This window comes from Myotis daubentonii, chromosome 12 (genome assembly GCF_963259705.1).
Source record: "Myotis daubentonii chromosome 12, mMyoDau2.1, whole genome shotgun sequence".
Classification (NCBI taxonomy): Eukaryota; Metazoa; Chordata; class Mammalia; order Chiroptera; family Vespertilionidae; genus Myotis; species Myotis daubentonii.
This window is the reverse complement of record NC_081851.1, coordinates 44,893,694-44,908,907: the sequence shown is the minus strand read 5'-3', so window position 1 is coordinate 44,908,907 and position 15,214 is coordinate 44,893,694. Positions and strand designations below refer to the sequence as shown.

Sequence of the window (15,214 nt, the reverse complement as noted above, 5' to 3'; positions counted from 1 at the left end):
TCTGAAATCAATAATATTTTTTTTTTAAAAAAAAGAAGCAATGGAAGAATTATCCTCAAGTGAGGATTAACCAAAAATAAAATTCAAGAAACTTGTGGTAACCATTTGAGCTCTATCTGATAAGGAGATTATAAATATAGGGCAGAATTTAAACTAGAGGAAAAAACACTAACCTAAATCTTTATATTTTACAAAAATCAAGACACAAACAAACGAACAATGATCGACCCAAATGAAAGAACAATGCCATTATCAAAACGTTTATATTTCAGCTTAAGTTTACTTTACTTATCTTATTTATCTTCCTTTATATGTAATATGACACAGTTCAAGAATATTTAACTGCAATGTGAACACACAGTAATCACCAATATGTTCTCAGAATCAAGAAGAGAGTATTATTATTTCTTTGTTTCTCTTGGTAGGAATCTAAACAAGAGTGCCAAATAAAATAAAGTGCTGAAAAAAAAGCAAAACTGTGTGATAAAATATGAACCCTGAAAAGGAAGTCTTTAAACATAGTATGAAGAAAACCACAATTACTAAAAAATAGGTTGATAATTGCACATAAATGCTATGATTTCACCACACCTAGTCAATAATATACAAAATGAACTTTGGCTACTACATAAAAAAAATTTTTAAATTCCTATTTACCTGTTGTTTCCTAAATTTTCAAGGCAACCTTCAATGAATCTCATTCGAATCTGTCTATCCGTAAACCAACATACTAAGGAACAGAGAAGTTTCTCTGCTTCATTTATTAATCCTTCAGAAAGGTTAACCTACAAAAAATACATAAAGTTACTATTAATTCTGAGGGCATTTTGCAGTAATTTTGCAGTCTTTGGTTCTATTAAACAACTTACTGCATCATCATCTTGGACTATATCCCACAACAAAGTGTTTCCTTTCTTGCAAACGTTATCCAAATTAATGTCTGTCACAGCATTACTGTTGAATTGATGTTTATGAACTGCAGGACCTGAGGGGGCAAAGTACAACACACTGTAGAGGAAGATAGCTGACTAAAATAGTGATGTGAATTATAGCATTCATAATGTTAACAAATCAAAAGTATAACAATATCATTTATATAACAAAATAAAATCAATACAAGATTAGCACAATAGTTGCTTTATGAATGGCAAAGAATAGTATTGTTTAAAGTTTGATTAGACTAAAGTGAGAAAAGTTTTCTTTCCATAGTCTCTTCACTACTTCTAATTAAGTATGACTTAATGTTTTTTTCACAGGTCAGGAGAACTATACATAAATACTTAAAACCCAAATTAAGCATAAAGAAGACAATTTACGTAAAATAATTCTATAGCCAAGGGACAGTCTTCTAACTGACTTTCTATATAGTTGTCTTATATTCTTACACTAAAAAAAAAATTTAAATTAGATTGGATATTACTTACCCAAAACTTCACATTCAAAAACTCTATTGAAATAATTCATACTTTCTGAGTACCAGGCTAAATAAATTCTCACTAATTCTGTTATATTAAGCAAAAAGCTCCTTTGCTTTTGTCTTTTAAACAGCTTTACGACGAAATTTCTCTACTGGATTGTACTCATACATTGATTTCATTAAAATAAGAATTGTAACACCATCAACACAACACAGTTTTAGAACACTTTCACCATCCTGAAACATTCCCTAATACCCAATTCCAATTAATCCCTGGTCTCATTCCTCAGCCCCGTCTTTATTCAACCCCCAAAATTATTAGCCTTTTCTAGAAATTTCATGTAAATAGAATCACACAGTAGGTATAGTCTTATGTCTAACTTTGTTCACTTGGCAAAATGTTCATTGAGGTTAATCCATTTTGAAGCATGTATCAAAATAGTGTGTTCCTTTTAATTACAGAATAATATGTCATATGTGGAAATAGTGCATTTTGTTTACACATTCACCAGTTAATGACCATTTGAATAGTTTCCAGTTTGGGGCTAACGTGAGTAATGCTGCCATAAACATCTGTATAACAAGTCTTTTTATGGATATATGTTTTCCTTTCTCTTGGGTAAATGCTTAGGAGTTAATGGATCAAAAGGTAAATAAATGTACATTTACTAGAAACAAACTGCCAAACTCTTTTCTGACATGGCTGTGCCATTTTACATTCCCATCAACAGTATATTAAGAGTTCAAGTTCCTGCTCCTCCCCATCCTTTCCCAACACTCTTTGGTCACTTTTTTTTTTAAGAGTCTACTCTTTATTCTGCTCCATTTAAAATAATGATTTGCTTCCCAGTTATATAAATTCCATTTCTAAAAGTGTCTTGAACAATAAATGCATACATATGTATTTAATAGTCATCCATTAGGTTAATGTTTTTTTAGATTTTTACAAATAGCTATTTTATTTCTTTTTTCCCATCACCATTTATCCCCCCCATACCCTCTTCCATCCCCATCCATTTCCCTTGTCCCTACAATCACCACTATTGTCTGTGTCCATGAGTTCTTTCTCTTTTTTTTACGCAATTCCTTCACCTCTGCAGCCTCCCCCTAGAACTGTCTGCCTGCTATCTATGAATCTATTTTAGTAGTTCAGTTTGTTCATTAGATTCCACATGAGTGAAATCATATGGTACTTGTCTTTTTAATTGTAGCTAATCTAATAGGTGTGAAATAGAATCTCATTGTGGTTTTTATTTGCATTTTTCTAATAACTACTGATGTTCAGTTGCTTATTAACCATTTATGTACCTTCTTTGTGAAATAAATCATTCCTCACTTTTTAATTATGTTGCCTTACTACTGAGGCTTGACTTTTTGGTATTTACTTTTTAAAATTAATTTTATTAAAATATAACATAAATGCATAAGATACAGAACATTTTTATCACCCCAAAGTTTCCTTGTGACCTTTTACAATCCCCACCACCAAATATCAAGTAACCACTGAGTAGATTTCAACCATAATAAATTAATTTTGAATACTATAGAAATGAATATAAATTATATACAGCATATACTCGTCTTTCTAACTTCATTTGCTTATAATGTTTTTGATATTCATCCACTGTGTTGCACTATATCGGTAGTTCCTTCCTTTTTATTGAGTAGTATTACACTGGAAATATTCACTTTGTTTATCTACCAGTTAATTCCAGCTGAGGCTCTTATGAATGAAGCATATATGAACATTCATGCATATTTTTGTGAATATGTTTTCATTTCTCTTGAATAAATACCTAGAACAGGAATTGCTAGGTCATATGGTAGGTACATGTTTAACTTTATATGAAACTAATAAAATAGTTCCCAAACTAGCCATACTTTTCTGTACTCCCTGACAGCAATTTACAAGAGTTCTAATTTCTCTATATCCTTAGCATCATTCATTATCATTAGCCTTAATATTACCCATTCCAGCAGGTGTGTAGCATTCTGGTTTCAACTAGCATTTTCTAGATGACTAGAGATATTGAGAATCTTTTCATGTATTTATTGACCATTTCTATATCTTCTTTTATGTATTAACTGTTCAAATATTTTGGGCTTTTTTTGTTTTTTCATATTTTATTGATTTTTTACAGAGAGGAAGGGAGAGAGATAGAGAGTTAGAAACATCGATGATGAGAGAAACATCGATCAGCTGCCTCCTGCACATCTCCTACTGGGGATGTGCCCGCAACCCAGGTACATGCCCTTGACCGGAATCGAACCTGGGACCTTTCAGTCCGCAGGCCGATGCTCTATCCACCGAGCCAAACCGGTTTCGGCAATATTTTGATCATTTCCAAATTGGAGTGTCTTAATGTGTTGGAAGAGTTCTTTATAGTATTAAATACATTGTATTGCAAGGTGAATTTGGACAGCATTAATACATTTAATAATTTTGCTCAACTTCTAACTCCATAGAGTAAACAATATGTACACTACTTAATAAAAGGAAAATGAGTTAAGAACAGAATGGTCAAAATGTATTAATGTAGTATCAAATCTTAACCTATTCAGTTATGAGCAATCACAATATCACAGTTTTAAAAAACGGTAACCTTATCTAAGTTATGTACAAGTAACATTTGAAATCAGTAAATTGATACCAAGGTCCACAAGTTCTATCTCCAAGTTTAATCATGACCTTTTAGACTAAATCTAATTGACCAGGTTTACTTAGTTTGCAATGTACTATCATCCCAAAACCAATTTCATAGACTAGCAAGTGCTGATGGCACCTAACCAAACAAGAGGTAGGATATAGACCTTGAAACTGACAATTCTAAAACTGTTTTTCTCTTCATTTTTTTCTTTCCTCCTTTTTCTTCTATTATTCTTTAACCCCTTCTCAACTCCATTCTTCCAAATCTGGTCTGTCCTATTACTTTAGATTTATTTAGAGTGATTAGAACATCATTTTTGAAGATTTTATCATCCCGGGTGAAAGAAACACCTTGCCCTTTAGCAGTCACACCTCCTCTTATTTTCTAATTATCCCTAGCCCCAGGCTATACATTTTATATAAACTGAATTATGCAATATCTGATCCTGTTTAATCTCCTACTTTCTGATCCTATGACTGCTTAATATAAAATCTAATAAAGTTACTTATGTTCTAAAATACAAAGCTATAATTTTTATACATATTTTTTATATTTCTTCTAATTAAGTATCTCTTGATGGAACTGCAGCCTTTATATTCATGATTGAGTATTCATAACAATTTAATTCACTCAAAAAGAAAACTCCCACATAAAACTTATTTGGCAAAAACATTTAAGTGACATTAATTTTTGATTCATTTTAACAATGTAATATAGATTATTCCTATTTTAAAGAAAGTAATATATTTTACTTACTACAGAACCTTACCTTGACTAAGATGTTCATGGTAAATAGATGCTAAATTGGGAAGATGTTGTTGAAGATGAGATGTTAGCTCTGCATGTGAATTAATCTGAACTAGCTCCTCTTCACACCCAGATTCTTCACCATCAAAATCAGCCATATTTTTTTCCGATTTTGCACTGACCTGGGAGCTGCTGCAGCTGACATCATCTGCACTTAGCATATCATCAACCATATGCCTATAACACAGAAGAGCACAAAGTTACTAATTAGATATTTAAACAGTTTCTGAATAACAAAAATATCTCTCAAAACATTTGGCACAAGTTATTCACACTCAAGAATAAAGCTACATTTGTTTTTTAATAAGACAGTATGTTAAGAGCTTTACAAAAACTAAAAAGCCCACGTCAGAACTATATATTAATTTTACAATATACCTACATGTTTTATGGTTCATCAACACACTTCAAAGAGAGTAATTGCAGAGTAGGTCAGTAAACTTACTTTTACATAATTATTTTATAAACTCAAATCACAATGTGAGGAACCTTAAAATTTGTTTACATTTACTTATACAACTGCAGAATCAAGTGAGATAACTACCAAAAAATTTTTTTTTCAATTTAAGGTAGCAATTTAAATGTGGTTAATATTAATTGGGGGACTTTTAACTCAATAAACACCAATTAAGCACTCACTTCTAAAACATACTATACTGGCTACTCTGATATAAAGACAAAAGAATGAAAAAATAACATGAAGAAAAAATGTTCAAGACTAACTTAGAGACTCACAGGTAGTAGTACCAAATGGAGAGCATATGGAAAGTGCTAACAAAGATAAAATCATTAGGTCTTGTGAGACAGGAGTTTGGTTTGGGAAAAATAAAAGATATTTGCAATATAACAGTATGAGCTCTCAAGGAGAAAACTTTGAATACCTATCTATAAAGTCAGACCTTAACCAGTGGTTCTCAATCAGGAGTGATTTTGGCCCCTGGGAGGGACATCTGGCAATGTCTAGAGCCATTTCTGGTGATCAAAACTGGACAGATGATGCTGGCATCTAAGGATAGAGGCTAGGGATGCTACTAATTCTACAATGCGAGGAGAACCAAGATGGCGGCATAGGTTAACGCCGGAGTTTGCTGCTTTGAACAACTACTTCAAAAGTGAAACTAAAAGACGGAACGGACATCACCCAGAGCCACAGTAACGCTGGCTGAGTGGAAGTCCTACAACTAGGAGGAAAGAGAAACGCATACGGACACTCAGAGGAGGCGCAGTGCTGAAGTCAAATTCTGAGGTGCGGAGTGTGCGGAGCAGGCTGGCGGTTGGCGTTTTCAATCGGGAGGGAGTCGCAGACTCTGAGCTCCAGATACAGGCGAGTCTTTAGGGACCCAGACTCAAACGGGAGAAGCAGGACTGTCTGGCTTCGGTCAGAGCGAGTGCAGCTTTCTCTCCCAGCTTTGCAGCGGGTGCTGGGACTCAGAGAGGCAGAGCCCCTGGGGACAGGACTGAGAGCCGCCATAACTGCTCTCTCCAGCCCACCCTGTTGATCCTGTGCGACCCGCCCCGCCCAAGCCCTGCACAGAGGCATTTGCCGGATAGCCTCAGGCAAAGGCTAGATTAGCACCTCCCTAGAGGACAGAAGTTCTCTCACTGCTGACACAGCTGATTCTCATAGCCACTTGGCCTGGAGGTCAAACCCTCCCTGGTATTAGCTACAACAATCAAGGTTTAACTATAAGACTGCGAACAAAGACCACTAGGGGGTGCACCAAGGAAGCATAACAAAATGCGGAGACAAAGAAACAGGACAAAATTGTCAATGGAAGAAATAGAGTTCAGAACCACACTTTTAAGGTCTCTCAAGAACTGTTTAGAAGCTGCCGATAAACTTAATGAGATCTACAAGAAAACTAATAAGACCCTCGATCTTATATTGGGGAACCAACTAGAAATTAAGCACACACGGACTGAAATAACGAATATTATACAGACGCCCGACAGCAGACCAGAGGAGCGCAAGAATCAAGTCAATGATTTGAAATGCGAGGAAGCAAAAAACATCCAACCGGAAAAGCAAAATGAAAAAAGAATCCAAAAATGCGAGGATAGTGTAAGGAGCCTCTGGGACAGCTTCAAGCGTACCAACATCAGAATTATAGGGGTGCCAGAAGATGAGAGAGAGCAAGATATTGAAAACCTATTTGAAGAAATAATGACAGAAAACTTCCCCCACCTGGTGAAAGAAATGGACTTACAGGTCCAGGAAGCGCAGAGAACCCCAAACAAAAGGAATCCAAAGAGGACCACACCAAGACACATCATAATTAAAATGCCAAGAGCAAAAGATAAAGAGAGAATCTTAAAAACAGCAAGAGAAAGAAACTCAGTTACCTACAAGGGAATACCCATACGACTGTCAGCTGATTTCTCAATAGAAACTTTGCAGGCCAGAAAGGAGTGGCAAGAAATATTCAAAGTGATGAATACCAAGAACCTACAACCAAGATTACTTTATCCAGCAAAGCTATCATTCAGAATTGAAGGTCAGATAAAGAGCTTCACAGATAAGGAAAAGCTAAAGGAGTTCATCACCACCAAACCAGGATTATATGAAATGCTGAAAGGTATCCTTTAAGAAGAGGAAGAGGAAGAAAAAGGTAAAGATACAAATTATGAACAACAAATATGTATCTATCAACAAGTGAATCTAAGAATCAAGTGAATAAATAATCTGATGAACAGAATGAACTGGTGATTATAATAGAATCAGGGACATAGAAAGGGAATGGACTGACTATTCTTGGGCGGGAAAGGGGTGTGGGAGATTCGGGAAGAGACTGGACAAAAATCGTGCACCTATGGATGAAGACAGTGGGTGGGGAGTGAGGACAGAGGGTGGGGCGGGAACTGGGAGGAGGGGAGTTATGGGGGGGAAAAAAGAGGAACAAATGTAATAATCTGAACAATAAAGATTTAATTAAAAAAAATAAAAAAAAATAATAATAATTCTACAATGCACAGGACAGCATTCACATTGGTGCAAATACAAAACAAAGAATTATCTGGGCCAAAATGTGAAGACTGCCAAGGCTGAGAAACATTACCTTAAACTCATATGGGTTACTGATAAGAATAAAAAAGCAAAGGAAATAAAGTAGCAATATATATGAATACGTAGTCCTCCCCAACAACCATATTAAATTGTGAAAGGCCTGGCAAATTGTCAAGTCTAAGAAAACTCATCCTGATAAAACACATGTTTGTACTTCATCAACTCAAACATTACTACGGGCAATGATAGTAATAATAAATAGCAGCTAACATATACTGAGATCTTATATGCCAATCATATTAGTCTATGAAATGCTCACAATAAACCAATGACATAAGTAGTATTGTTTATTTTATTAAAACAAAGAACAGAAAAATTACTATCAGAACACTAGTGACAGAATTACTATTACTATTAAATACCATAGGTGTATTTCACAAATAATCAAGAAGCTTTATGCTTATTAATACCCTAAAATTAGGATTATGTATAGTTTCCTGTTTCACTATCAAACTTTCATGTAAATTTCCAAAAGCAATTTTACACCTGCTTTTAAGCAATTATTATAAGGAGTTGAAGATACAGATCTGTGTTGTCCAATGAGAGCCACCAGCTACATGTGGCCACTGCACATGTACAAAGTGGCTGAGTTCCAGTTAAGATGGCAGAGTAGGTAAACATGGTATTCGGAACCTTCCACAAGCACATCAAATTTACAACTATATTACAGAACATTGGTCATTCAGAATACCTGAAATCTAGCTGAACAGAAATCCTACAACTAAGGATATAAACAAGCATGTCCAGAATAGTAAAAAGGGCAGAGACATGGAACAGGCTGGTCTCACACCCACGTGTGGTAGTTAAAAGTGAGGAGGGATATCTTGGCTGTAGAGGTCTCCCCTAAGCAGCAATGGGTTCCAACCCCAATCAGAACCCCAGCTCAGGATTCCTGTGGCTAGAAGAGAAGTCCCTATAACTTCTGGCTGTAAAAACCAGCTGGGATTGTGACTAAGACAAAGGGCTCCTGGAGTCCCGGGCTGAAGTTTCTCTTAAAGGCCCTGCACACTGACTGACATACTTGCTAGCTCACTCTGAGATCTAATGCTGGGGCTTTATCGCGAAAGGTGCCAGGGACACATGGGGAGGAACTAAATCGTCTGGCTTCAGGACAAGAGCTAAAGGCGCCGCTTTTTCCAAGATAGAAGTGCTATCTGAGGCTGTTATTCCTTTGCTGAGCCCTACCCCCACAGAGCCAGCAGGTGAGCACCATATCTGAGTCTCCCAACCGGGCTAACATTGTTCATCCCACCTTGGTGATTCCCTGAGACCCCCCAACCCACTCAACTTTTGGGCCCATCCAAGTTATTCCCAATGGTTTTTCCATACAAATGGACTCTCTTAACTCATGCATCAAACTTTCATAAAATCTCTCAAGCAGCATCTGGACTTTGTGTACTCCATACCTCTTGCTAAGTAGCCCAAGGTCTGCCACTAGAGGCAGCCAGCTTCGGTTTGCAGATTGGTCTCTCCCAGGCACCCTGAAGCCCAGCACAAGTAACAACCATCTACTAATTACTCTGTAGCTCATGCAGGGTGGTCCTGAGCAGCATGTGGTGGCTTTCCTTGCACCTCTTGGGAAGCCGCAGAGCCAATGTACCTGATGGACAGCTTCTGCCCCATAAGCAAATACTCAAGGGGCAGACATAGCTGGCACCATAGTCCCACTGAAGCAAGGCCTTCTCCATGGAGTTGGCCCTTGCACAGCAGCTCCACTGCAATAGTAGCCAGACCTTGCAGCCGATTGGCTTGGGTTCAATCCCTCCCAGTGCATGGTTAACAGCAACCAACTCAACTGCAACAGGGCAGGACACACAGGAGCACACCTGGAATGCCCAGCTCAGGTGACCGTGAAGGCTGTGCGACTGGGCCTTACAGAAGAGGACACCTACCACATAAGGCCATTCTACACAAAGTCACGTAGATGTAGCAGCATTACCTAATACATAGAAACAAACACAGCTGCCAGATTGATTGGACAGAGGTTGGGGAGATGGGTGAAAAATGTGAAGGGATTTAAACTAACAGTCACAGGGATGTAAAGCATAGCACAGGGAATGTAATCAATAATAGCTACGGCCGAAACCGGTTTGGCTCAGTGGATAGAGCGTCGGCTTGCGGACTGAAGGGTCCCAGGTTCGATTCCGGTCAAGGGCATGTACCTGGGTTGCGGGCACATCCCCAGTGGGAGATGTGCGGGAGGCAGCTGATCGATGTTTCTCTCTCATCGATGTTTCTAACTATCTCTCTCCCTTCCTCTCTGTAAAAAATCAATAAAATATATTTAAAAAAAAAAAATAATAATAATAGCTACGTATGATGTCGTACAGGTTCTACATTTATCAGGGTGATCACTTGGTAAGTTATATAAATGTCTAATCATGAGGCTGTACATCGGAAACTAATATAATATTGCGCATCAGCCATAATTTAAAATGAAGAAATTGTTTAGCTCTTTTCCTCCCTGGCTGCCTGAAGACCAACCTTCATCATGAATGACACAGTAACCATCTGGACCAGGAAGTTCATGACCAACAGACTACTTCAGCAGAAGCAAATGGTCATTGATGTCCTTCACCCTGGGAAGGCAACAGTACCCAAGACAGAAATCTGGGGAAAAGTAGCCAAAATGTATGAGACCACACCTGATGTCATCTTTGTGTTTGGATTTAGAACCCACTTTGGTGGTAGCAAGACCACTGGCTTTGGCATGATTTATGATTCCTTGGATTACGCAAAGAAAAACGAACCCAAACACAGACTTGCAAGACATGGCCTATATGAGAAGAAGACGACCTCAAGAAAACAGAGAAAGGAACGCAAGAACAGAATGAAGAAAGTCAGAGGGACTGCAAAGGCCAACGTTGGTGCTGGCAAAAACAAGGAGTAAAGATTCTTCGGTGACTTTATCTGTGATGGTTGTGCAGATTTTTCATGGGAGGATTAATAAACTATAAACTTTAAAAAAAAAATTGTTTAAATTGGCTGGTCTAAACTGAGATGTGATTTAAGTATAAAATATACACAGAATATACACAGAATATTGAAGACAGTACAAGAAAAATCTTATTATCCTTGTTACATGTGAAGATATCTTATATATTATTGTTTTAAATAAAATTAATGATTAAAAGTAACCTCTTCTGTTTCATTTTGCCTTTTTAATCCTCACCTGAGATTTTTATTGATTTTAGAGAGAGGGGAAGGGGAAAAAGGGGAGAGAGGGAGGGAGAGGGCGAGGGAGAAGGAGGGAGGAGGCGAAAGGGGAGGAGGAGGGAGAGAAAGGGAGGATGGAGGAGAAGGGAGGGAGAAGGAGAGACGGAGGGAGGAAGGGAGAAGGACATCAATTAGTTGCCTCCTATATGCAATGCACCCGTACCAGGGATCAAACCAGCAATCTTAACTAGGTATGTGCCCTGATCAGGAATCAAGCCCAAAACCTTTATGCTGTACGGGATGACGCTCAATCAACTGAGCCATCGGCCAGGCTCATTCTGCTTTTTAAAATGTGCCCAACAGAAAATTAAAAACTGCATATTTGTGGCATGCATTTGTAGTTGGTATTATATACCTATTGGACAACACTGATCTATAATAATTGTAATTTAATAAGTATAAGACAAAATTACTTCCCTAAAAGAAATGTAGCTGTTTTTTAAAGTAGACCTACCCATCATGGTGGTGGTGATGGTGATGGTGATGGTGGTGATGCTGTGGACCAATGAACTGCCGACAATTAAATAATTCACTCCCAATAGTCTCCCCAAGGAAGTCCCCAGTGCGTGTAATACATGATTCCTGAGATGCTTGTGCTATATGAGCAGCATTCATTTCCCCTGAAATATCATGTCCTGGGTCTTCGGAGTGTGAACATGCATCAAGCATTCGTATTCTATTATCTACTGATGGCAGTGACTCAGTGTTAAAAACCAGATCTTTTCCTGTTCCATTGCTTGTCCCACTTCTCTCTGATGGGCCTTGGGAATCCCCTAAGCAAATGCCTGCTTGACTTTCTAACTTTCTGTTCCGAAGATCTGTACCACAACTGCTTTTAGGAGGATTATGACCATGATCATCATCTTCATCTTCTTCTTTAAGGGCTTCAATATCTGCAATGTCTTCTGACTGTACTTCACTGCCAGGGCTTCCAGCTGACTGGCTTGCGTGGCTAGAATTCACCTCATTGCTAGATCCATCACTATGCCCACTACTGCTACCAGGACCACTGCTTCCATCTTCACCACTGTTGGCAGTTTCATCAGAACTTCCCTGCATGGATTCCTGTATTCAGAAACAAACAGATTTAAATAAATATTTACACTAGTAATAAAAAGTAACTGATGTTAACACACTTATTTTTAAAAGGCTGCCACAGTGTTGACTCATTCCTTAGAACAGTGGTTCTCAACCTTCCTAATGCTGCGACCCTTTAATACAGTTGCTCATGTTGTGGTGACCCCCAATTTCATTGTTATAAATTGAACATAATTAAAGCATAGTGATTGATCACAAAAACAATATGCAATTATATATATTTTTTCCGATGGTCTTAGGCAACCCCTGTGAAAGGGTCATTCGACCCCCAAAGGGTCGTGACCCACAGGTTGAGAACCGCTATCTTAGAATACAAAATGGAATTAAAAACTCCAACCAAAAAAAAAATAAAGGATCTCAATAATACCACATAAGAGAAAGATTAGGCCTGAACATAGAAAGCCTTTTATATTCCCAGTTCAAAGGATAAACATGGCAGAAACCCAAAAATCACTGGGGGGGGGGGGGGGGGGCGCGCAGGTTTCATACCTCTGTGTCCGACAGTCGCTGTTGCACATGTTTGGTTCTATTAATAAGTTGCTCATCCATTTCAATGTCACTGCCTCCACTTTGATGGGTATCACTGTTATCACTGCTTTGAGGACTAGCTGCAGGTGACCCTATATTAAATAGATTTTTTGTCTTACTCCTACTTTATATTAACATGGATCTATCAGAATGGCACAGTCCTTTGGTTCTTTGATTTACCAAAGCTTCATGCTAAGTAGCCAAAAATATAATCTGTAAATATGTTAACATTTGCCAAGAGGATATACACGATTTCAATTAAGTCAAGATTACCAACAGTTTATTAAACAAAGGGGTGAGTTGGATAACTACTTAAGGGTATACGTCTTTTGCTCAAAAGGGCCTTTATGACTGATACAAATACATGAAATCAGTTAACTGTGATCATCTCTAGGAAAGGGAAGCCATGGCGCCATGCACATCTAGACTCAACTTACAAGGTGATGGAGCTGCTCTTCTCAGCTCTTCTTCCTCTGAGGGAAAAGGAAAAAACAGGAGGGAATATTCTAAATGATTGGGCTTCTTTGGGACAGCTTATCAGTTGTTCTATTACATAGTCAACAAGGTACAGGTAGGGAAATCTGCAATAATGTTAAGTCTCCACCACCTGTAGTGGTAGTTGTGGGTCCCTGCACAGAAAAGCCTAAGAAAATAGTAGTATATGATGTCAGGAGACAAAAATTGGGGTAAAGTTGATAAAGTTTTAGAAAGTCCTAGAAAGCTATATATATTTATATATATATATACATAAAAGCACATATAAAACGCTTGAAATTATAGCCAGAAAGATGAAGCAACTCCAATTTATTCACCCTTTCACAAATACTATAGTGTCTATCTCAAACTTAGCTTGAAATTAAGGTTGAACTGAACTACTAAGCAGAAAATATATTTTATAGTTATAAACTTTGCACAACTAAAATACTTTACTAACCTTTCTTAGTTCCCATGGGAAGATTAGTATTTAATAAAGATGCAAAAGAGCTCTGTTTAGATAGCTGAGCCTTAGCTGCTAGTGCATTATTCCATAATGCTTTAATTAACATTGATGCCAAGTACAATGTCTTTAAAAAAAAAAGAGAGAGAGAGGTAGGAATTAGAGGTTTTAGGCAACATGATAACAAATTTAATATCCTTATGCCTAATTAAAATGTTAACAGTAATAAGCTACAAGTTAAATCATCTGAATCACAAATAAATTTTCATATTTAATGTGTATGAAAAATAATTAACTATCATTATGTTTTGAATAAATTACCTGCTCAGTATGAACACTTGGCTCAAGAGCTGAGACCAGATTAAGAAGATGTCTAAGTGGTATTGGATCCAAATTCTTGATGAGTGAAGGAAATAAATCATGTATATACCGACTACAATGTTTCAACTACAAAATAAAGGTAGAAACAAGAGTCAAAAATAATTACCCTACATAACTAAATAATTTGGTACCAAAAAAGTTACGCAGTTTATACTTTTTTTTTTAATATATTTTATTGATTTTTTACAGAGAGGAAGGGAGAGGGATAGAGAGTCAGAAACATCGATCAGCTGCCTCCTGCACACCCCCAACTGGGGATGTGCCCGCAACCAAGGTACATGCCCCTGACCGGAATCAAACCTGGGACCCCTGAGTCCGCAGGCCGACGCTCTATCCACTGAGCCAAACCGACTAGGGCCAGTTTATACTTTTTTAAGTTATATAGTTTTAAAAGCCAAGGTAACTGGTACACTAATATTTTTTTAGTATGTTGGTAAATGCTAATTACCAAATATCATAAATGGCAATACATACAATTTTGAAATTCTACATAAGCAGGATTTTCTTATCCAAACAAACCATTACCTTAATTTTCTAACTATAAGGATTCCAATTAAATTTATGTACATATCATTAATATAAAAAAAAATAAATAAATAAAAATGTAGGTCAACACTCAACCATTGAGCCAAACCATATCTCAGTTTCTTTATAAAACGGGATAACAGAACTAACCTCCTAGGGGAGTAAGGGACTTAGAACACATAAAGAGAAAGTACTCAATAAACGTGAGCTGTTAATATTACCTGTGCTGCAGCCCAAATGCAATCAATATGCTGAGTACTCAGTCGCCCTTCAGCTGCCAAAAAATTCAAAATCACTTGGCACTGTTTGATAATCTGGAAGAAAAAAAAACTTACTATAGTTAATCTTTGGAAATATTCTCCTGTCTTAATAGTGCAGAAAAGTCATATAATCATCCACAAACCTCAATATGTAAATTTGGTCCAAATATATGTTCTACTACATTGTTGCTTATAAGCCAGTCTGCAAGTTCTTTTGCAATGGACCTAAAATCAAATTTAAAAAATAGTTAATACATTAAAAAATATTAGTTATCAAAAACAACAACAAAACATTAGTTATCACTCATTCCCATGTCTAAAATGCAAACACAG

The 15,214-nt window shown here is 37.1% G+C and overlaps 2 protein-coding genes across 11 annotated transcripts in view; one reads left to right on the top strand and one right to left on the bottom strand.

The window, feature by feature from the left end:
* USP34 (ubiquitin specific peptidase 34) overlaps positions 1-15,214 on the bottom strand; it is a 245,626-nt gene that overhangs the window by 158,342 nt on the left and 72,070 nt on the right. For 8 of the 10 annotated variants that reach the window (XR_009447947.1, XR_009447948.1, XM_059659684.1 and 5 more), the window contains 10 exons: positions 15,025-15,106; positions 14,843-14,935; positions 14,037-14,162; positions 13,713-13,842; positions 13,216-13,251; positions 12,740-12,870; positions 11,607-12,217; positions 4,835-5,049; positions 870-985; positions 658-785 (listed from right to left, as the gene is read on the bottom strand). Coding sequence is in view for 8 of the 10 variants with exons in the window: in XM_059659684.1 (XP_059515667.1) it covers positions 658-785; positions 870-985; positions 4,835-5,049; positions 11,607-12,217; positions 12,740-12,870; positions 13,216-13,251; positions 13,713-13,842; positions 14,037-14,162; positions 14,843-14,935; positions 15,025-15,106 (1,668 nt within the window). In the remaining 2 variants the exon portion in view is untranslated. Of the gene's footprint in view, positions 1-657; positions 786-869; positions 986-4,834; positions 5,050-11,606; positions 12,218-12,739; positions 12,871-13,215; positions 13,252-13,712; positions 13,843-14,036; positions 14,163-14,842; positions 14,936-15,024; positions 15,107-15,214 lie in introns of those variants that run through there. The other 2 variants (XM_059659681.1, XM_059659687.1) reach the window with 2 other exon arrangements.
* Positions 10,388-10,908, top strand: LOC132213325 (small ribosomal subunit protein eS24-like). Its single transcript, XM_059659716.1, has one exon. The coding sequence runs from the start codon at positions 10,428-10,430 to the stop codon at positions 10,824-10,826; it is 399 nt and encodes a 132-aa protein (XP_059515699.1). The 5' UTR covers positions 10,388-10,427; the 3' UTR covers positions 10,827-10,908.